At 46.2% G+C, this 21,131-nt stretch overlaps 4 protein-coding genes across 7 annotated transcripts in view; 2 read left to right on the top strand and 2 right to left on the bottom strand.

The window, feature by feature from the left end:
* rock2a (rho-associated, coiled-coil containing protein kinase 2a) overlaps window positions 1-10,082 on the top strand; it is a 37,552-nt gene extending 27,470 nt beyond the window's left edge. For 3 of the 4 annotated variants that reach the window (XM_056427041.1, XM_056427039.1, XM_056427042.1), the window contains exons 17-32: window positions 2,175-2,334; window positions 2,498-2,658; window positions 2,818-3,002; window positions 3,108-3,177; window positions 3,499-3,602; window positions 3,710-3,896; window positions 4,204-4,297; window positions 4,389-4,483; window positions 4,583-4,774; window positions 4,928-5,096; window positions 6,035-6,105; window positions 6,266-6,354; window positions 6,463-6,541; window positions 6,652-6,919; window positions 7,017-7,230; window positions 8,683-10,082. In XM_056427041.1, coding sequence (XP_056283016.1) covers window positions 2,175-2,334; window positions 2,498-2,658; window positions 2,818-3,002; window positions 3,108-3,177; window positions 3,499-3,602; window positions 3,710-3,896; window positions 4,204-4,297; window positions 4,389-4,483; window positions 4,583-4,774; window positions 4,928-5,096; window positions 6,035-6,105; window positions 6,266-6,354; window positions 6,463-6,541; window positions 6,652-6,919; window positions 7,017-7,230; window positions 8,683-8,797 — 2,253 coding nt within the window. In that variant the 3' untranslated portion in view covers window positions 8,798-10,082. Of the gene's footprint in view, window positions 1-2,174; window positions 2,335-2,497; window positions 2,659-2,817; window positions 3,003-3,107; window positions 3,178-3,498; window positions 3,603-3,709; window positions 3,897-4,203; window positions 4,298-4,388; window positions 4,484-4,582; window positions 4,775-4,927; window positions 5,097-6,034; window positions 6,106-6,265; window positions 6,355-6,462; window positions 6,542-6,651; window positions 6,920-7,016; window positions 7,231-8,460 lie in introns of all 4 variants that reach the window. The other variant, XM_056427043.1, reaches the window with a different exon arrangement.
* A 70-nt stretch (window positions 10,083-10,152) lies between these two features.
* On the bottom strand, window positions 10,153-15,644 carry slc66a3 (solute carrier family 66 member 3). Its single transcript, XM_056427049.1, has 7 exons — window positions 15,111-15,644; window positions 13,484-13,566; window positions 12,484-12,553; window positions 12,344-12,401; window positions 12,012-12,132; window positions 11,260-11,301; window positions 10,153-10,702 (listed from the first exon to the last, which is right to left on the bottom strand). Exons 1-7 carry the CDS (start codon window positions 15,254-15,256, stop codon window positions 10,602-10,604), a joined length of 621 nt encoding a protein of 206 aa, XP_056283024.1. The 5' UTR covers window positions 15,257-15,644; the 3' UTR covers window positions 10,153-10,601.
* Window positions 15,645-15,726: 82 nt separating this feature from the next.
* On the bottom strand, window positions 15,727-18,677 carry c11h2orf50 (chromosome 11 C2orf50 homolog). Its single transcript, XM_056427050.1, has 3 exons — window positions 18,363-18,677; window positions 16,678-16,717; window positions 15,727-16,102 (listed from the first exon to the last, which is right to left on the bottom strand). The coding sequence occupies exons 1-3, from the start codon at window positions 18,578-18,580 to the stop codon at window positions 15,911-15,913; spliced, it is 450 nt and encodes a 149-aa protein (XP_056283025.1). The 5' UTR covers window positions 18,581-18,677; the 3' UTR covers window positions 15,727-15,910.
* A 450-nt stretch (window positions 18,678-19,127) lies between these two features.
* Window positions 19,128-21,131, top strand: part of LOC130201874 (CAP-Gly domain-containing linker protein 4-like) — a 30,738-nt gene continuing 28,734 nt past the window's right edge. Inside the window, exon 1 of the mRNA XM_056427047.1 lies at window positions 19,128-19,198. The gene's annotated coding sequence lies outside the window, so the exon portion shown is untranslated. The remainder of the gene's footprint in view (window positions 19,199-21,131) is intronic.

The raw sequence follows: 21,131 nt of genomic DNA, 5'->3' as shown, positions 1-21,131 counted from the left end.
TTGAAGTTCGATTTTTAAAAATTATTCATATCTCTTCTGAAAACACACCTTTACTCATGTGGACGAACTGTTTTGGTGTTTGAAATTGGTTTACCAAAGGTCATAGGTTCACAAAAGCAGTGAAATATCTGAATACAATGCTAGATACATGTAATTGCACCTGTCCATCCTGGAGGGATCCTCCTCTGTTCTCTCCTGAAGGGTTCTTCCCTTTTTCCCCCTGAAGGGTTATTTGGGAGTTGTTCCTGATCCGATGTGAGGTCAAAGGTCAGGGATGTCTATATGTACAGATTGTAAAGCACTCCGAGACAAATTTGTAATTACAAATAAACTGAATTGAATTAAATAAATGAGGAAAACCAAATTTTGTATTAATGTTTTTTTAGTAAAAATGATGTGGTCTGTCACACATTCACCAAAATGATAAAGATGGGACTGAGAAATGACTTCATATTGCAGATAAAGTTTCATGGGGTGTGTGCAAATAAAAAATGACCATTACATTTTTTTAAAAAATAAATATGTATTGTACATAATTTAAAAAAAATCCACATTATATACATGTTGTGAAATAGAAAACAGAACACAACTATTGACAGACTATTTACAATATGGCTTCACTATAATAACATCATGTTATCGTGTCACGAGTCCTCTCTGCTGGCCGGGCAGGTGGAGCTGCTGGTGAATCCTCTCTGTAAAATACAATACTAGTCAGCACCGCGCACAAGTTACGGACACCGGGACACGTAACGTGTAGTAAAGACTCTTACCCGGTCCAAGTGGATCTCTTCTGGCTGCGTGTTCCTCCTCGTGGCTCTGCAGCTGCTCCAGGCTCCGCGCTGCTCGACAAAATCACTGCGGCAGTTTCTAAATGAGTCTCACCTGTGTGGTGGGCGGGTCCCTTGTGATTTACTGAGTGTTCATTGGTTGTTTTTTTCGAAAAATGTTGACAGACAAACTGATTGACAAATCATGGTTTTGGTTTTGTGTGATGCACACCGGAAGTAAACAAAGTTGCGATTTGGACAAGTTCGGCGGGCCGGATTAAAAAGCCTAACGGGCCGGATGTGGCCCGCGGGCCGTAGTTTGCCCATGTCTGCACTAACATATACAAGTAAACAATGAACTGATTTTGTATCTTTATAGATCGTTTCTGAGATTTAGCTTAAATTATGCTAACATTAAAACATTTTTACTGTACCAAGGAAGAGTTTATAAAAATAAGTCAGACTTTTGTATGTTAAAAAAAGTCCTGTAAATAGATTTCCCCAAGAGTTCCAGGAAATGAATGATGCAGATGTGTTCCATACATATCTGAAATCCCCTACAATAGCAATCAAACTATTTTAATGTATCAATTAGGACATTTTTCAAAGTAAAAGTCCTAAATGTTTAACCCTTGTGTTGCCTTAGGGTCATTTTGACCCGAATCAATATTACACCCTCCCCCCGCCTTAGGATTAATTTGACCCCATTCAATGTTTAATGTCGGTGTTCTTTCGGTAGTCAACAAACAAACATAAAGTGCCTCACACTTAAACTTGGAAAACAATATTAATTCTAATAATTTTCTGGAGGTTTTAATTGCTGGCGTCAAATTGAACCCAAAGGGTAAAATATGTTAGTAAATATAAAGGTAACAGGAGGGTGAAACATTGAATCGGGTCAAAATGACCCAAAGGCGGGGGGAGGATGTAATATTGATTCGGGTCAAAATGACCCTAAGGCAACACAAGGGTTAAAGAAATCTGTAATTTCTTTAATGTTTGAGTTGCTTTATATATGTATTCCCTCATAGTCCTAGGCAATAATGCTACACAATAAATAGAATGCTTCAATCGACACCGTGATCGGTATTATCAGATCGGCAGATACTGATTTCGGTGATCGGTGATCGGCACAAAAAACCTGATCGGTGCATCTCTAACAATAACACAAACGGACCAGCAGCCCCTGTGTTCTGCAGGGAAAATGACTGTTTTTGTAGAGTAGAAAACACGGCTCCAGTTCCCCGTCGGAACGGGTCGGCTGGCAGCAGAAGTACCTCATTCAACTCCAGTGCACGAAATATCCCTTTAGTGTCATCCGGTATATTTTTTGTGTTGCCTGACATGCGGCTGCCGGCTGAGTTTTTGCTCGTCGGCCTTCATCGTCTTTTTTTCTTTGTGCAGGAGAAGAGCAACAAGGAGATCGATTTGACCTACAAGCTGAAGGTGCTGCAGCAGGAGCTGGAGCAGGAGGAGGCCTCTCACAGGGCAACCAGGGCGCTGCTGGCAGACAAGAGCAAGATCAAAGTGACCATCGAGGGCGCCAAGTCGGATTCCATGAAGGGTAAAGGCAGACATTTTATTTTTTTTGTCTGAATATCTGAATTCCAGATTTGTAACTAAAATTAGCATATTTTTTAAAATCACGTCTTTACTCGCACACGCCGCTATCAATTTAACATTCCTGTAACTTGTGGATAAAATGTCCGAAACCCTCTCGCGTCCAGAGATGGATCAGAAGCTGGCGGAGGAGCGGGCGGCTAAGCTCAGGCTGGAGAACCGAATCCTGGACCTGGAGAAGCACAGCAGCATGATGGACTGCGACTATAAACAGGCCCTGCAGAAACTGGATGAGCTGCGCAGGCACAAGGACCGACTAACCGAGGAGGTGAGGGAGTGTTTATCTTCCGGGGAGCGAGTGCTGTTTACATATTAAATGCCACCCTCAAACAAATCTCTCCGTTTGTGTAACGGCGCGTCAGTCCTGAGCCGGGGAGGATGAACAGTGCCGGCGTCGGAGTAACACAAACACGCTCGATTCCCTCAGGTGAAGAACCTGACGCTGAAGATCGAGCAGGAGACCCAGAAGCGAAACCTGACCCAGAACGACCTGAAGGCCCAGAACCAGCAGCTCAACTCCCTGCGGACCTCTGAGAAGCAGATGAAGCAGGAAGCCAATCACCTGCTGGACATCAAGCGCAGCCTGGAGAAACAGAACCAGGAGCTGCGCAAGTCGGTGTCCTTTCTTTAGCGTTTAACATTCATGCTCGAGGGTTCGTGCTCTGACACAAAGAGGATGAGTCATGGATTGTTTTGGTTTTTTTTTTTTAACTGCAGAGAAAGACAGGACACAGACGGACAAATGAAGGAGCTCCAGGACCAGCTGGAAGCCGAGCAGTATTTCTCTGTGAGTCTTTTTTTCTTTATTACAGATGTGAAACGCCAAAAAGACGTCACGGTTCTGCCTCGGTCTGATTTTCTCACCTTTTTGTTCTTCTTCTTGTGCAATTGAAATATATATTTCATCTGTGTTTTCAAGATTAAATTACTGTATCATTGTTGGCAATACAACCCTAACCCTTCAGGGACAAGAAAAGCTATCATAGGATCCCTTTTAGTGATCTCTGGCCATGTGCCACCTGAAGAATATCACTTTTCTTGTTTCAATAGCCACGCAATGTTTTTATTGAGAAGTCGCATCACAATGAGTGTTGCCGTGTTCTCCCAGACGCTGTACAAGACCCAGGTCCGTGAGCTGAAGGAGGAGTGCGAGGAGCGCAACAAACTGTACAAGGACGGGCAGCAGACCCAGCAGGATCTGCAGGAGGAGAGGTGATTCGGCTGCTTTCTTTCTTTCTTTAATAATCGAATGGCAAAAATGAAATGGCCGCGGCCCGTTAATCTGCACCTCTGACTGAGACGCGTTCACTTCCCTTCAGGGATTCTCTGGCGGCGCAGCTCGAGATCACGCTGACGAAGGCCGACTCGGAGCAGCTGGCGCGCTCCATCGCAGAGGAGCAGTACTCTGACCTGGAGACGGAGAAGATCATGAAGGAGCTGGAGCTGAAGGAGATGATGGCCCGCCATCGCCAGGAGCTGTCTGAGAAGGACATCACCATCTGCTCGGTGGGTCCCGTCACATCGAATGTATTCAATCACGTTATCTGGGATGTGTTTGTATGCAGCTGTTCCTCAAGTAAAGAGGATCATCGTCTGTAAAGTTTCTTGTAGGAACTGATTTCTTTCCTCTGAACTACACCCCGCCCACCCGTAAAACATTGACGGCGTCCTCCTGAGAGATGAACGCCTCCTCCTGCGCGGCGCTACGGGGTGTAGAGCAGAAGAAAGAAAATAGTTCCGACATGAAAACCGCTCTCAGCGATGTCTGCGGATTATCTTTGGTAACCGGGTGGTGATTTCTGGAACATTGCAGCTGGAGGAAGCAAATAGGACGCTGACCAGTGACGTCGCCAACCTAGCCAATGAGAAGGAGGACCTGAACAACAAGCTGAAGGAGGCAATAGAAGGTCATTTAAATGTTTAGAATTTCACTTTAAATTTGATTAGAAGCAAAAATGCTGTCATGTTTGACATTGAAATTTCGTTGTTTTTTTTCAGAATCAGAGAGGTCGAAGGACTGGGAGCAGCAGATCAACCAGATGAAGCAGGCCTTTGAGAAGCAGCTGCAATCGGAGAGAACGCTGAAAACTCAGGTGACCTGTTGCCCCCTCCCCCCCGCCGCCGCACACAGGCTTCATTCTGACTCGCCCGCATACACTCGAGACCCTAAAACTGTCCGTGTCCGTTGGCAGGCCGTCAACAAGCTGGCGGAGATCATGAACAGGAAGGAGCTGCGCGGCGTGGGCAGTCGCCGCGGCAACGACACCGACATGCGGCGGAAGGAGAAGGAGAACCGGAAGCTGCAGTTGGAGCTGCGGTCAGAGAAGGAGAAGCTCAACAGCAGCATCATCAAATACCAGCGGGAAATCAACGAGATGCAGGCGGTCAGTGGGACAGGCGGCAGCGGCTTATTAATAATTAATAATGTCATTTGAGGCACAAATGTGGAGGATATTTCCTCTTTAGTAACGGCAGTTTTTCTCCGGGCTGGATCAACGGTGTCTTTCCTCCAGCTGACTGTTGCTCTTTCTCTGCAGCAACTGTCCGATGAGAGCCAGATGCGCATCGAGCTGCAGATGGCCCTCGACAGCAAGGACAGCGACATCGAGCAGCTGAGGAACCTCCTGCAGTCGCTCAGCGTGCAGTCGATGGATTCGGCCAGCGTCAGCAGCGGGCCGGAGTTCGATACCGATGACATGTACACCGGTGAGAGCTCCACCGCCGGGTGGTGGAGGGAGAACTGTGATGAGTCATTGTGACGTCTGGCCGGAGCGGTACGCAGGCGTCACAGTTCTGGGTTTAGTCGTCGGGGTTCGGTGTGAGTTTGATACAGTGGAAGAAAAACATGAATTCATCCTAAACAGACAGGCCCGCTTGTTTTTATCAATTCAGTTTATTTTGTATAGCCCAATAACACAAATTACCAATTTTCCTCTGTACACATACGACATCCCTGACCTTTGCTCTCACATCAGATCAGGAACAACTCTCAAAAAATGAAAAATAAAACCTTTCAGGGGGGAAAAAAGTGAAGAACCCTTCAGGAGAGCAACAGAGGAGGATCCCTCTCCAGGATGGACAGAAGAATAGACGTCATGTGACCAGAAGGAATCATTACAGAGTTACATAAACATTCAATGAGTGCCAGTTTTGCTGACATCAGCATCCGTTTGCTCACGGTGTCCAGTGAAATTGGTTCTGCCTCACGAGCATCAATCTACATGCTGTGGTGTCGCCCGGTGAGACGTGAACCCCTGAATCGTGGCGGGTCGTCATGCACACAAGAACCGCCGGACTCCAAATGTTATGTTAAAAACTCTTTAACGGAGGCGTGGTGGATGAGGATTCCTGTTTTGCAGTAAACAAAACAATGTAGTTCTAAAATATTGTATTGTTGGTGGCTGAAGAAGATCAGTTTATCTCTACAACATGGCTGCACACACATTTAATGAAGTTAAGTTGTCAGAAAATGCACTTTCATTCAATAAATAGGAACAGTAGAAGTGGATTGGACCTTGTACCAGAGCAGGTGTTCGTATGATACTCTGTAGAGATGATGGAGTGGGATCATTATTGGCTTTCCAGATTATTAGTGTGCTTGCTCACTGTGACTCCTCGTTTCCTTCTGTCTTTCTTCCGCTCAGAAATCAGACTGGAGGGCTGGCTCTCCCTCCCTGTGAGAAACAACACCAAGAAGTTTGGATGGGAGAAGAAGGTAGAGAAGAGAGCGAAAGCTGCACGGATGCTATATATTTACACATATATATATATATATATATACATGATATATATGTGTGTATGTATGTATGTATATATATATGTATGTATTTCTTGAACTGAACATGAGCCCTAACGTGTGCACTGTGTCCCTGTAGTACGTGGTGGTGAGCAGCAAGAAGATCCTGTTCTACAACAACGAGCTGGACAAAGAGCACTCCATCCCCTACATGGTGCTCGACATCGAGTGAGTAGGACACCTGACACCTGGGACTCATGGTTATATGTTTGTTGTATTTGTTGTGTTGTCTTGCTTTTTGCGATAACGGGACGTTACTATTTTTTCTCCGCACAGCAAACTGTTCCACGTGAGGCCCGTCACTCAAACGGACGTGTACCGCGCCGACGCCAAAGAGATTCCCAGGATATTCCAGGTCCGTCCGACATCATCGTAATACTCCACGTGAACTCCGATGTCTCGACCTTCCGGGTAACCGATGCGTGGTAATGCTCATCCTCCTCCGTTCTCTCATCGGCCGTCCAGATTCTCTATGCCAACGAAGGCGAGAGCAAAAAGGAGCCTGAGTTTCCCGTGGAGCCGCTGGCCATCGGGGAGAAGTCCAGCTACATCTGCCACAAGGGCCACGAGTTCATCCCCACGCTCTACCACTTTCCCGCCAACTGCGAGGCGTGCACCAAGCCGCTGTGGAACATGTTCAAGCCGCCGCCCGCCCTCGAGTGCCGGCGCTGCCACATCAAGTGCCACAAGGACCACATGGACAAGAAGGAGGAGATCATTGCGCCGTGCAAAGGTGGGCCGCTGAGCGAGCAAAAGAAATGTGGGGATTTTCCCGCAATGCCGATTCTCAGCTCGTCTAACCCTCGCGTAATTTCTCTCCCTTCCGCCAGTGAACTACGACGTGTCCTCGGCCAAGAACCTGCTGCTGCTGGCCCTGACCCAGGAGGAGCAGCAGAAGTGGGTGAGCCGGCTGGTCAAGAAGATTCCCAAGAAGCCGCTGGCGCCGGAGCAATTTGCGCGCTCCTCGCCGCGCGCCTCCATGAAGGTCCAGCCCAGCCAGTCCGTGAGGAGGCCCAGTCGACAGCTGCCCACCAGCAAGAGCAGGTAGCCAATCAGACGACAGGTTGGGACGACCGGGCAGCTTCTGCTTCTCGGGCGAGCTTTACAAAACAAAACAGGTCTTTGAGTTCATTGATTTGATCGGTTGTGGTCCAGCTTGTATGAACTGTCGGGGGCGTGGAGGCCCGGCTGCACTGTTGAGAGGTGACTGTTGACCGTCAGCACACGGGCTCGGGTCGCGATGGTATCTGGGGTCAAACTATAGAAATACCTCTGTGTAGTCTCAAAACAAAATGGGAGCAAGAAGGCGCCAACTACAGATCGGGTTGCTAACAACAGGGACTAGCAAGAGTGCGCGAGATTATAAACGTCTCATCCGACATACCGGGTCCAATTCTAGCTCACCTGGGTGTTATTCTGAAAACCCATAAAAGTGAATACGTTTCGACCCAAACGGGCAAAATGTCTGATTTTCTCACCTTTTTTTCTTATTCTTGTTCAAGTGAAATATATTTCTCATCCGTGTATTTAGGATTAAATTACTTTATCATTGTTGGTTATACAACACTAACCCTAAAGGTACAAGAAAGGGTATAATATTATCCCTTTTAGTGATCTATGGCAACTGTTTTCCAGGTTGTCCTTCACAATGACTCTTCTCCTCCTCCTCCTCCTCCCCTCATTCATCTGTGAAAACAGGTGGAAAACAAAGTTGACATAAGTGTGTGTGTGTTATGTTTACACGGAGAAATTAGAACTCACAAGCAAGAAAACATGATGTAAGACATGGTGTTCATGGTTCACTATTACAACAACGAGCGCCGTTCACCTGTTTCAAAGGTCAGGGGGAAGAAGGGAGGAAAGATTCTCCTGTCAATTATTCATGAGTTTCATCTGCTCTGCAGTCATGAACACGAGAGAGACGTCTTTCCTCTGACCTGACGCGCCCGAGACAGCTGCCCGGCGGCCTCAGCGTGTATTGGGACATGTTTGCCGATAAGTACAGGACACACACACATGCCGCAGTAATTCAATAACGGCATCTGTGAAATGTCCCTCGGGCACAATTCTTATAAAAAGACAAACTACTTTAAGAGACGCCCATCATGTTACGTAAAACATTGATTGGTAAAGAAGGCAAAGCGTCAGGAACAGAACTCGTACAGTAGATCTCGACTGAGAGGAAACCAAAGACACTTTTCTGTGCCGAAACGTTTGTTGTGTGTGCTGAGACTAATCTTTAATCTCTCTCCCCCCCTCCCCCCCCTCCTCCAGTTAACCTTTCCAGAGAGAGCGGCGCATCGTCACGGTTGCATCTGTGTGTGTGTGTGTGTGTGTGTGTGTGCACGCGCCCGCCCGCCTCAAGTCAAAGACGACACCACGCTCCCGTCTGCAGACGGGCACACTGTCCTCCACGTCGCTTCTCGTCTCCACCCGCCCCGTCGGCTTCGGCCTCGTGAGACTCACGTCACTTTTTTTTCTTCTTTTTTTTTTAAGAACGTCTTTCCCCGCCGGCACTCGGAGCGGTAACGACTGTCAAAAGGCACCTGGTGATCTTTTCACCAAGCTGGACGGCTTGAGCAGCTCGCAGAGCAGAAGAGAGCTCTTCTGACCAGAAGGAGGGGGAGGGGAGGAGACACACTTTACCTCAACACTGTCTGAGTGAAGGAACCAGCAGAGAACTATCCTCCTCACCACCTTTTGTTTGGGGGGGGGGGGGGATTCGTGTGGCCAAATCCTTTTTTGTTGTCGTTTCCTTTAATGTGTTTGACTGATTGTGGACAATATGAAGGGTTTAATGGTGGGGGGCTGAGGGGGAGCACGGCACTCGGTTGATGAACTCAAATCCCAGATACAGTATTTTTTTTAACGTGTTGATTGTAGCTTTTTTCCCCACGGTCCTGCTTTGAGGCGTCGCCACGTTGTCCACACGGGGAGGGGGGGAGGGGGGGGGGGGCACTTAAGCAAAAACACACTTTTAGGGAAAGTCTGGGGCGTTGGAGGGCGCCATCGATTTAGCTGCACAGTAACGGTTCCAGAATCCAGAGGTCATCAGACGGGGGTCATCAGACGGAGGTCATCAGACGGAGGTCATCAGACGGGGGGGGGGGGGTCCTCGTCCTCACATCTTTCAAAGCTGCATTGTCGAGCTACGAGACGTTAATGTTTACTGAACTCAGGGGGCTTCTGGGCGCTCCGTTGACGCTTCTATGATTCTTGTTGTTCGAATGTACATCTGGGCTTCACCGGAGACGACACGCAGGCATTGTATTCTATATATCCAAATATACTTGGCCCCGCCCCCTTTCATCACCAAACTACTCTCGAGTGGACTTGCATGTGTTTTGCCTTTTCAGGCCTCACACGGCCTCCACCTGTCGTCAGCAGTGTCGGGGTATTTTCCTTTTTTGTTTTTTTTGTTGATGTTTTTCTCCCCGCCAATGAAAACGAGGGAGAACGAACCAATAAGAAGCCGGAACCATGAAGGTATGCAGTCCCATCCCACACGTCCAAATACTGAGCAGCACTATTCTGTCGAACGTTTTGTTTTTCTTTCTAAAAGTTGTTTGTCCTGATATTTTTGTATTAAAAAGTAACCAAACTCGGAGTTTGGGCACATTGTTGTGTATGTGGCTTATAGAGCAGATGGAGAGTGTGTGTTTGTGTGTGTGCGAGCATGTGTGTGCGTGTGTAACAAGTGCTCTCCTTTAACCAAGAAGCATGTTTTATACATAAATATACACAGTATATATATATTTTACATGCCATACTGTGCACACTATTATTTATATAGCCTTGTCCACTTTGTATTTAAAGGGCTCTACATCCAGAATGCATGTTTGATACCAATTCGCTCTATTATAATAACTACTTCAACAATAAAGATGTGGATGTGCCTTTTGGTTCTGGAGTACTTCTCTGCTTTCGGGGGGGGGGGGACAAATATCTCAGTAGCTAGAGACGATGTAAGAAGCTAGAATGTTTTATTAAAAGTTCAGAAAAGGAGGTTTTAGGAAGATGTAGGAAACACATTTAATCACACAGTATGACAATGCTTTGATCTTTGCTCTCGCTCCACGTTGTGGCATAGTTTAAGCCACTAGTGTTATAAAAACTTTTTAAAAAAAGATGTGGGTTCGATACAGAGGTAATAACACTTCCTTAATTTTTAAAAATTGTTATGGGTCAGTATTATAAAAGCTGCTTGCATAACCGTTGGTACTCGTCAGTCCCCGCAGGTCTCCAGGATCGGGCCCTTGAAGCCTAGTCCTCTTTCTTGGACCTAGTCCTCTTTCTTGGACCTAGTCCTCTTTCTTAGACCTAGTCCTCCCTCCTGGACCTAGTCCTCTTTCTTGGACCTAGTCCTCTTTCTTGGACCTAGTCCTCTTTCTTAGACCTAGTCCTCTTTCTTGGTCCTAGTCCTCCTTCTTGGCCCGGCTGCCGTGCCTCTGGTAGTAGAGCACGGTGAGCAGCACCCACAGGTTGAGCAGCGTCATGGCGATGAAGCGCATCAGAACTGGGACAAGCAGACAGGGTTCATGTTAGTGGGTCCAGTTTCAAGAGGGGGCTCAAATCCTCTGCATTTGATTGGATCGCTAGAAGGGGGGCGGGTATAGAATGTAGCTCCACCCACTCCTTAATTGTCAGTAGAAGTTAAAGATTGATTGGTGGATGGATGTCATGATGATAATGGGTTGCTTCTGTCACCACAGTTCATATTTAGTTTTACAGGAAATTATCATGATTACATTTTGGTATTACATTTTTTTTTTTTCTTGCATAAATTGTTTAAAAATCAATGCACAATGTGACCGTGGGGATGTGGTAAAAAAAAGAATATGCTAAATCTTAAAATATTTATGCATAAATTCCAACATGCTGGCATCAAGTCACAATGTAGGATGATGCAAGTAAAAAAAAAAAAAAAAAAAAATCCTGATACATCGTCTTCAAGCTGTATTACTGGATAATTTCCCCTTTTAAGCACCAGACCACAACAGAAAGAAATCCTCCGAGAGGCATTTAGGGAGAACCCTGGTGGAGAACCGTGGAACGTCCTCCAGAGCGACTCACCCAGCGTGTCTCCGGTCGTCACCGTGGTCGTGTAAATCCGCGCTGGAAAAAAAGAAAAAAGAGGGTCAGCGAGGTCATTAAAGATAATCTGTAAACGGGCCTCATGCATATTCAGTCCAGGGAATTGGTTGCAAGCTCCTGAATGTGAGGCCCATGTGGGCAGGATGGAGGAGAGGAGCTCCTGGATGAGGAGGTGCGGAGCATTCACCCGGGCTAATTGATTCACATGAGTCAGCACTTAATTACCCCATTAATGTGCTCCGCAGGACTTTGTTGTCAACAAAACAAATGGACAATCATTTAAAAAAATAATTATTCCGAAAGTAGCTTTTAGCATCTTCGTGCGCAGCAGCTTTAAGAGGAGGAGCCTGAGCTTTCTATTGGGTCCTACAAAGTGGGTGGGCAGCAACACGCATTACATTGTGCGTGATAAAGATGATTAGATTTTTTTCTCGGGCATCTAGAAATATATTCACAATAAAGGATGGGATTTTTGTTTCCTCCCGCCTACAGTTACTCCTCCAGTTCCCTCTCATTTGCCGCCATTTTCAGCCACAGCGCCCCCTGTGAGTCGCTCGCCGGCCGCCCCGACAGGCGCCGTACAAAGCGGAGCGTCGTGTCCCTCCAGTGCCGGTGGGGGAAAGCAAAAAAACGTCTGCAATGGAGTGAATAATGGATGTTGGATGAGAACAAAAAGGAAGAGAAAGAAGTGATCCCCGTTCTGAAAAGTCTGTTTTAGTGTCTTCACTCACCCGCACATGTGTAGGTGCCCATGGCCCAGGAGAGGGCGCTGACCTGCCCGGCGTCCTTTGACCTCCACAGGCACTGCAGCTGGGCCAACTTACTGGCGGCGCTGATGAACGTGCACAGGCTCTGAGAAGAGAGCGGAGGTCAGAGCTTTGCGTCCTGGACCTGGTCCCAGTCGGGTTCTGCTGCTGGTTCAGGTATCGACTCTAAAATCGTCCCGGCTCGGCAGGCTGTCACCAAACCGTAAGTCCATAATGAAGGCCTGGACGAGGTCTTCTGCTCAGACCTCCGCCTCACGCCACCTCTTAGCTCACACCGCGAGGTGCCGAGTCATTACCATAGCCAAGTCTACGATCCACTTCTCCACGGTGAGGAGCCTCCAGCCGCCGACAAACCTGAGCACGCCTCGTCAAGGCCGGCAACGCGCAGAACAAAAAGAAGAAAAAACACTTTTCTTTGACTCGATGGAAAGGATACAGCGCGGCGTAGATGAGGCTGTGCCGCAGGCTGCCGTTGTAGTGGAGCATCAGGAGCAGGAGGATGGCGTCTGGGGGGGGGGGACACAGGGCCGGTTAGAAGGGGGGGGGGGGGCACATGTCTCCATCGAGGCTCTGGAGCTCCTGGAAGAAGGAAACTCTTCTACGCTCTCTCAGGAAAGTGTTTTTCATCCATGATGGTCATAACAGTTTGGTAAATGGTCACATGTGGCAGCGACTGATGAATGTTGATCATGCCGGGAGGAGAGCGGACCTTCAGATAGCGTCTGTAGCTACTCAGCCAGCGCACGTCCCCGGTGCCACGGCTCAGTCATAACATGTTTTAATAGAACAACTCATTTTACGCCAATTGACTATTTGATTAATGGACTTGTGGTTTCAGCTGTACTCGTATAAACGGGGGAGTTTGATTCTTAAAAGTATTTTGTGGATAATATTCTTTGTAGCTTTAAAAAAAAATCATTATCTATACTTGTAGAATAACTAAGTTGTGATTTAAATATAATAAAGTAAAAAGCAGACAGTGGCACGAAAATGAATAGTACCCTAAGTGTGTACTGGAGGTAATATCCTCGGTTAGTGTTGCCCTCTGACCCCTCGTTATGTCCCCTGTACTCAAGTACACTTGGAGGCGTGGCCTGTTGCCGTGGGATCGATAGAGGTCATAGGTGACCTAATGCCCCTCTCCGTCAGATCACGTTCTCACATGACACCGGGTCCTGCCCACGTCAACCTCGAGAGGGGACCTATTGATTTATGTCAAACCTTGTTATGGAATATTAAAACGTGGACGTGTGAATGTGATGGGCTTCTTCACGCTTTAATTAAATTCACTAGGCGGGGACTGTGGAGAGGAAATGTGCAGCACAATGCAAAAAGATGGAGATAAGAATAAAATTTAATAAAACAACATGACAAATCACACAGAACGTAAACACACGTGACGCCTGGTGGGCGTCATGTGACTTCACCCCTCTCACCTTGAGCAATGAGGATCGGATATTCCAGGTAGGTCGGAGGCGGGTAGTCATAGTACATCTGGTAAGTGACAAAAACGATGAACCTGTGAAGCAGACGCTGGCGTCAGGTTATAAAACAACAACAACAACACTACTAATAGTGGAACAAGCCGATAAGGCTGGAAAGAACAGAATGTCAGCAACTAGTTGAGTGCTCATATAAAGGAGGCACCTGGAGCATTATGACACCATTCATTGGCTCGTTTAAGATGTGGACGTGTGCTGTGATTGGACACTTTTCTTCCCCACCAGTGAGAATGGCAACACCGGAGAGTCATCACCACGGCGATGGTGATTTATGTTCTGATTTAAACCCGAAGGAGACCGTCCTGGAGATGTGGAACTAGTCGTATGAGCCGAAAGAGATGCTGAAGGCCGGAGAGCTACGGTACATTGGCATTTTAAATTGTTTATGCTTCCATCTTCAGCTCATATAATAAGACTCACACTCACACACACACACACACACACACACAGTGAAGCTACTGCCAGGCACCGACTGCTGACACACATGATACTCACACACTGACGCGATGCAGCCTTTTAGGATTAGTGGGACTTTTATTTCTTTTAAACTGCTAAAATGTTTTTAACAGTTTGGTGGGAATGATGGCTGGGGGGGGGGGGGGGGGTGCTAGTGACTCTTTCTACTCCGAGAAAAGTTGTTGACGGGGGGTGCTAGTGACTATTTTTTTGCTCCATCCCAATGCGCGCAGACCGGCGTCGGAGCTCTGCAGCGGAACAATCGATCGGCGTATGAGCACCCCTGCATTCAAGCATTAAATAGCCGAGAGGTTTTTTCAGCGTGAGGAATTCGATGTGTGGCGGGAGTGCGTGAGATAAGACCGAAATGCGTGAGTCTCACGCTCAATGCGTGAGACTTGAGAGCCCTGCATAATGATAAAGCAGGAGACGATCTCTGAAGTGCACGCGCTCTCTACCCAATGATCATCCTCAGTGGCCGAATGCGCCATGACGCGTCAGGGATTGAGTAGCGGTTCCGCGTCACGTGATAGGACGTGTTCGCGTCTAACCTAAACCAGCGTGATTCAATCACCGGCATGTGGAATGTAGTTTGGCAGCAACGGAGAGCAACAGGAAGACGACACCGCGGCCACACCGGCGGTGCACACGGGTAAGTCGCGCGCTGCGTCCCTTATTATAGGTCTCGATGAGCCCCCACTAGGGGGCTCATCAGATTGATGCGACCCGAGAAGTGTTAACGGGGGTGCTGAGCGATTAAATATATCTCTTGTTCTATTTTGTGGAGCCCCCTCAGGATTTGGTGCCCTACGCGCAGCGCGTAGTGCGTGTTATGGGAGCGGCGGCGCTGGGCTTAGCCCAGAAGAGTGAAGCAGCGAAATTTTTAGACATAGAAACACTCTCAGACAGCAGCTTGCTGTTACGTGCGCCTGCTGCCAGCCTGACTCCGCTGTCTTGGGTGAATGACGTCACGTGGGACCTGGAGGTGTTAACCACTTGTGTGCCAAATCTTTTTTTTATTAATTTTTTTTTTAGCCTAGGGACGCCACTGGCCCCCACCCCTCCTCCTCCTCCTCCACCTCGTCACTTTGGCAGCAGGACCTACCCGATCATCTCCAGGAGAAGGCTGTTGAGGCTGACTCCAGCCGTGGACTTCGCCCGCATCAGAGCAAAAATCTGAGGGAATTTGAGCACCATGCACACGAACAGCGTGCTGAAGTTGGCCGCGTGCAGCAGCGCGTCGGACGACATCGCGTGGAGACGGAAAATCACCAGATACGAGCTTCAGATTGTTAGATTTCAGAAGATTTAGCTTCTAGAAAGTGACGGCCAGATGCTGCTGTCACCGCTGATGCATTTAGAGAGGGACTTCCGTTTGGTTATTTTCAAGTGAAAGTCGAGTCTTTTTTCTTCTTTTATAGTACTATAGTCATATTTAATGTCGTAAAAACTAAATCTAAAAGCAAAAGAAAAGATGGATATTTGGATGTATGGCAAGACTCAAAAGCAACCAAAGTCTTTCTATTGCGAAGTGGGCTTTTATTTTGAAGGCAACAGCTCTTCGTTTCCTTTTACCGTTCTATTCGATTTCGTTACTCACTTCTGCTGAAAGCTGATTGGCTTACACGACACAGCAAAGTATTTTGAAGTCTCTGTCTCTCTGTGTCTCTCTCTCTCTCTCTCGACTTGTTGGAAACCAGGTTAGAATACCAGTCACACTATAACATGTACAAACTTTATTTTACAGCTGATCAATATACTGACTGGCATTATTAAAGCGGCGTTACAATACGTAACATATTTTTAAATGGGGGGGGGGGGGAATAAAAACAAAAACATATATTCTCGTGCACACTGTAAACTCTGACTGCATGTCCTCCTCAGTCAGGACTCCCCCTTCTTCCTCTAGCACGGCTGCATCTCCGGGTCCAGCTCGCTCCTGCGGTGTCTCCCGTGCGACATCCGGTCCAGCCGGACCACGGAGATCCCGAGCGGGGTGGACAGCCTGCTGCCGAACATCTGGTTGCTCGTGTTGGGGACGTGGTCGGAGAAGAGCGACACGTAGCTGGGCAAAGGCTCCTGCGGCTTCAGCTGCCCCTACACACACACGCAGAAACACACACACACACACACACACACACACACACACACACACACGGGTTCACATAGGAGCCTCATTCTGAATAGCTAAAGGGACACAGAATACACAACGAGAGAATTTAAATACTGTCTTCAATCAAAATAATTGACCGAAAGTGCAGCTACTTCCCATTCACATGTCAGACTGATGACAAAACTATTTAAACATGTGTGATAACCCAACACATACCTCACTACACTTATCATGTGCAATATGGGACATATTATTATTATCTGTAATTTAAAACAGTATCCACAACTTTACATATTAGCACCTTTCTTGCTCTTGTTCATATTATACCTTTTATAGTGTTTTCTTTTATATTTTGTCTTATTATAATAATTATTTCTAAACTGTTGACTCATGAGCCCATGCAATAGATGTTTAATGTGTCTGGACTGGTGGTCTATATGCACACATGTCAAATAAAACCATGACACTTGAAATGACAACAATATAAATAGTGCCCATGTTTTTCCTTTGCAGGTATCTCGACAACATTATTGAAATTGAAACACACGATGGTTCTTACCATCTGATCATAGTTCTTGAGAAAGTTCCAGTTCTTCTCCCTGCAGGTCAACAACATGTGGGTCGGTATAGCCTCCAAGAGTTTAGTTTATAAGCAACATATAACAGGGTTCATACACATGTTGACCAATGGATTTCCATTACTATATACCAAATATAACCAACATATGGGTTAGGCCAACATATTTCTACCTAGGCCTTCAATGCCATCTTACTACAGCTGAAAAACCTAATGTAAGATTAGTTCACCATGTATTTATGTATGTACATTTGTATATATCAGAGAACCCACCCCCCCACCCATCAGTGCTTGCCCCACCCATCAGTGCTTGAGCCTGCTCTATCCCCCCCAGTCTACGAGTATCCAGGGTACACATCCTGGTTACCATATTCTGCTCCCCAGGACTCTCCCAGATCCTCAAGTAGACCTCTGAACAGTGAGTCTGCTCTCTATTTACGCACTCTGGATCAAAGCTCCGTGACGTCACTTTAGCTTATAGCGAGTATCGACGTCACAGCACAGAACCAGACCGCTGCGTTGTGAGAGCCAATCAGCGCTGAGCTGCTCCGCTGTTGGATCTAATTGGCTGTTGCTGCTCTCGTGATGCTGGATGCGGAAGTCATTCACACCGGGGCGCTAGATGTTGCGACGTGTGTGGCATTTCCACAAGAAGTATAACGTAGACAAATTGGTTAATTATTCCGTGGCGGATGGCGGAACATATTTTTCCACGGAGCAAAGTAACGGAGATAAGCCACGCAACCCTCAAATATTCTGATGATGTTTTAATGACGTGGTTCAATTAAGTACTCGCTCTCTTAAACTTTAAATCTTGAAAGAAATAATGTGTTGTGTTTGTGCGTGTGATTTTGTGTGGTGAATGTAAACTCAGCTGTCATAACAAGCAGCAGGAGTGCACCGTGTTAACCTCTTGGTATACTGCATGCTCAAAACATCAGAGCATTGTTTATTAAGGCTGCCCACATTGCATTTATCGCTTTATTTGCAGGCCTAGGAAAAGGACCCTCTCAAAAAAATGTCCAAACAGTACTTTGAACAAGTAAGATGTATTCTAAAGAATTTAACATAAAGACAGGACATTTGTGCAATAGAATTAGGCATGTTTTTGTAAATGAGAGTAGAGTTATTAAAACACATTTAAATTCTTTAAGGTAGCAAAGATGCCTCGTAAAAGACCTTTGCCAGGCCAGATTGCAGGGTACAACATGGGTACAACGCCACATTTATTCAAATTTCCTGATATTTGAGCCACCAACGTGTGTGGCTGCGTGCGCGGCAACATTTTGGTCACCCCCGACAAAATCTCACTCCAAGGTTTTTTGAAAAGTTGGCAGCTCTGTGTTTAGGCCAGCAGAGAAGGCCTTGCTGGCCCTGACGGCCCACCACTGCATTTCTGTGTATACATGAGTATACGCCTTATGTGACAATAGTTTGACTATAAGAATACATATTTTTATCAATATTTATTATTTTAATCAAACTGCCTAAATGAACATATGAATATAACACATTTCCATGACTTTTCCAAAACTTTTGTGAATTACTTTTTTTCAATGACTTTTCCAGGCCTGGAAATAAATATTTTTAAATTCCATGACTTTTCCAGGTTTTCCATGACCGTACGAACCCGAACGTGTTATGGTTATTACGGTGAGCGCACTCACCACTCCCGCGCGCCTCTCCTCTCGCTCTGCACCGCCTCTTTCCAGACCCGGTCCTGCTTCACGGGATCTCTCCGGTCCGACTCCGCGTGGTCTCCTCCTCCTTTGGCGCGCATCGTCCGGTCCGCCGGCGGCCGGCTCGTTATCGGCGCGACCCCGCAGGCTCGTTCCGGTAGCCGGTAGCCCGCGGAAGACACGCGCCTGACGTTGTTCAAGTCCATTCCGGTGGATATACGTGGCTATAGGTTGAAATCCCGGTTTTAATGCGCAAGTTTTCCGAGAGTTTGTTGACAAATCAGTGCTCAGGCATTTTATTTACGTTTCCATGGAAACGGTGTTCCGGGGCAATAAATACAAAATAAAATAAAATATATTAAAAAAGAGGCCTGAGCTGAGTAAAAATACTTTCAGAACAAATTGGCCACATTTAATATACGTTTGTTAGGTAATTTACAGAAAGTGAGGATGTTAAGATGAGCACTTTTAATTTACCTCAACCCCTCATCCCTAATATTTTTACCTAAAGGTATTCCATTGCTATTTGTAAACATGCCACTGCATTTGCTTGATCATATTAAGTGGACTAGTGGATGTTTCTGAAAAGGAATATTCCAACAACTCGTTTTTATGAACTGAGGTTTGTAAATGCATTATAGTTTTACCACATATATTTCGAACACCGGAAAAGTATTAAACGCCTTTTATTCTGAAATCTAACCGCTGAAACCGGATGTGCATTCTTCAGCTATGTGCGACACAGTTGGAATTGATGGATGTGAAATCCGCTACCCAGTAGTCCATTTCTCCATGAGCGAATCGGAACCAGTGGCCAGGTGAAGGTAACGCGAATGTGTTTTTTCTTTGTGTACTGTCGGCTCGCCGTGACATTATTTAAAATTGTGTGGGACGCTCGGTCCGGTATTTGTGCCGGATAACAGTAACGATACCTCCTGAGGAGCTACTGGGAGTGAAGGCACTTCATGTCACCAGGAAACTTTGTTCACCTCAATTCATGGACTGTGTGGTCGTATTATGTTAGGTTAGCTGCTTATATTATATATATTACGATATACATTTATAGATAGCGTTACATGTACACACACGTTAGCTCTCTGGAAGTACGAGCCGGCTTTTAACATATGCTAGCCGGCTAGCCAGTTTAACTTCACTGTCAGCTATCTCATGCTAGGACGAACAACAGACGTTAGAGCCGAAGTTAACTGTCACAGTAATTAAAGAAGCGTAAGGACAGTGAAGCTAATGATGCTTCAGTGTCAACAGCGCACGAAACGAGGGCGTGGCGACTGCTGAGTGTGAGCGCGACCCTCGACTGCAGTCGTTAGCTCAGTTAACGCGAGCTAGAAGCACACAGGTGTTTCCAATTGCGGTGTCCTCGCGACGAAGGGGGAGGAGCTACGCCGGGATAGTGCTTCTCCATATAAGTGCGCGTTTGCGTTAGGTTAGGTGTATTCATTTGGCCACACAAGTGGTCAGGTGTTGGCCCGTGATAGAGCAGGTAAAAGCAAAGGTGCGACTGATGACGCGAAAGCTGGCTGCATTCATCTAGCAGAGCCAGTTTCCAGGGGGGCGGGGCCCCAATGTGACCGTTTAGTGGCACACTTAATGGAACCGTGCCACACAATCTTTTTCACCTGTGCTTTTCCTTAATACAAATGTGTCTGCTGAGAGAATTATTTATATATATATATGTGTGTATGTATATATACAATACCGTTCAAAAGTTTGGGGTCATCCAGACAATCGTGTCTTCCATGAAAACTCACTTTTATTTATCAAATGAATTGAAAATTGAATAGAAAATATAGTCAAGACATTGACAAGGTTAGAAATAATGATTAATATTTGAAGTATTAATTTTGTTCTTCAAGCTCAAAGGAAGGCCAGTTGTATAGCTTATATCACCAGCATAACTGTTTTCAGCTGTGCTAACATAATTGCACAAGGGTTTTCAAATCAGACATTAGTCTTCTAAGGCGATTAGCAAACACAATGTACCATTAGAACACTGGAGTGATCGTTGATGGAAATGGACCTCTATACACATTTCATTAGAAACCAGACGTTTCCACCTAGAAGTCATTTACCACATTAACAATGTAGAGTGTATTTGATTAATGTTATCTTTATTGAAAATAGTGCTTTTCTTTGAAAAATAAAGACATTTCTAACTGACCCCAAACTTAACGGTAGTGTATATGTGTATATATACAGTGCATCCGGAAAGTATTCACAGCGCTTCATTTTTTGCACATTGTTATGTTACAGCCTTATTCCAAAATGGATTAAATTCATTATTTTCCTCAACATTCTACACACAAAACCCCATAATGACAAAGTGAAAACTGTTTTTTGCAAATGTTTGCACATTTATTAAAAATGAAGAACTAAAACATAACATGTACATAAGTATTCACAGCCTTTGCTCAATACTTTGTTGAAGCACCTTTGGCAGCAATTACAGCCTCAAGTCTTCTTGGGTATGATTCCACAAGCGTGGCACACCTATTTCTGGGCAGTTTCTCCCATTCTTCTTTGCAGAACCTCTCAAGTTCCATCAGGTTGGATGGGGAGCGTCGGTGCACAGCCATTTTCAGATCTCTCCAGAGATGTTCAATCGGGTTCAAGTCAGGGCTCTGGCTGGGCCACTCAAGGACCTTCACAGTCATGTGCTTTTTACTGTGGAGTGGCTTCCGTCTGGCCACTCTAGCAAACAGGCCTGATTTGTGGAGTGCTGCAGAGATGGTTGTCCTT

This window comes from Pseudoliparis swirei, chromosome 11 (genome assembly GCF_029220125.1).
Source record: "Pseudoliparis swirei isolate HS2019 ecotype Mariana Trench chromosome 11, NWPU_hadal_v1, whole genome shotgun sequence".
Taxonomy (NCBI): Eukaryota; Metazoa; Chordata; class Actinopteri; order Perciformes; family Liparidae; genus Pseudoliparis; species Pseudoliparis swirei.
Note: the sequence above shows the minus strand (reverse complement) of the source record. Positions and strands in the feature narration are given on the sequence as shown.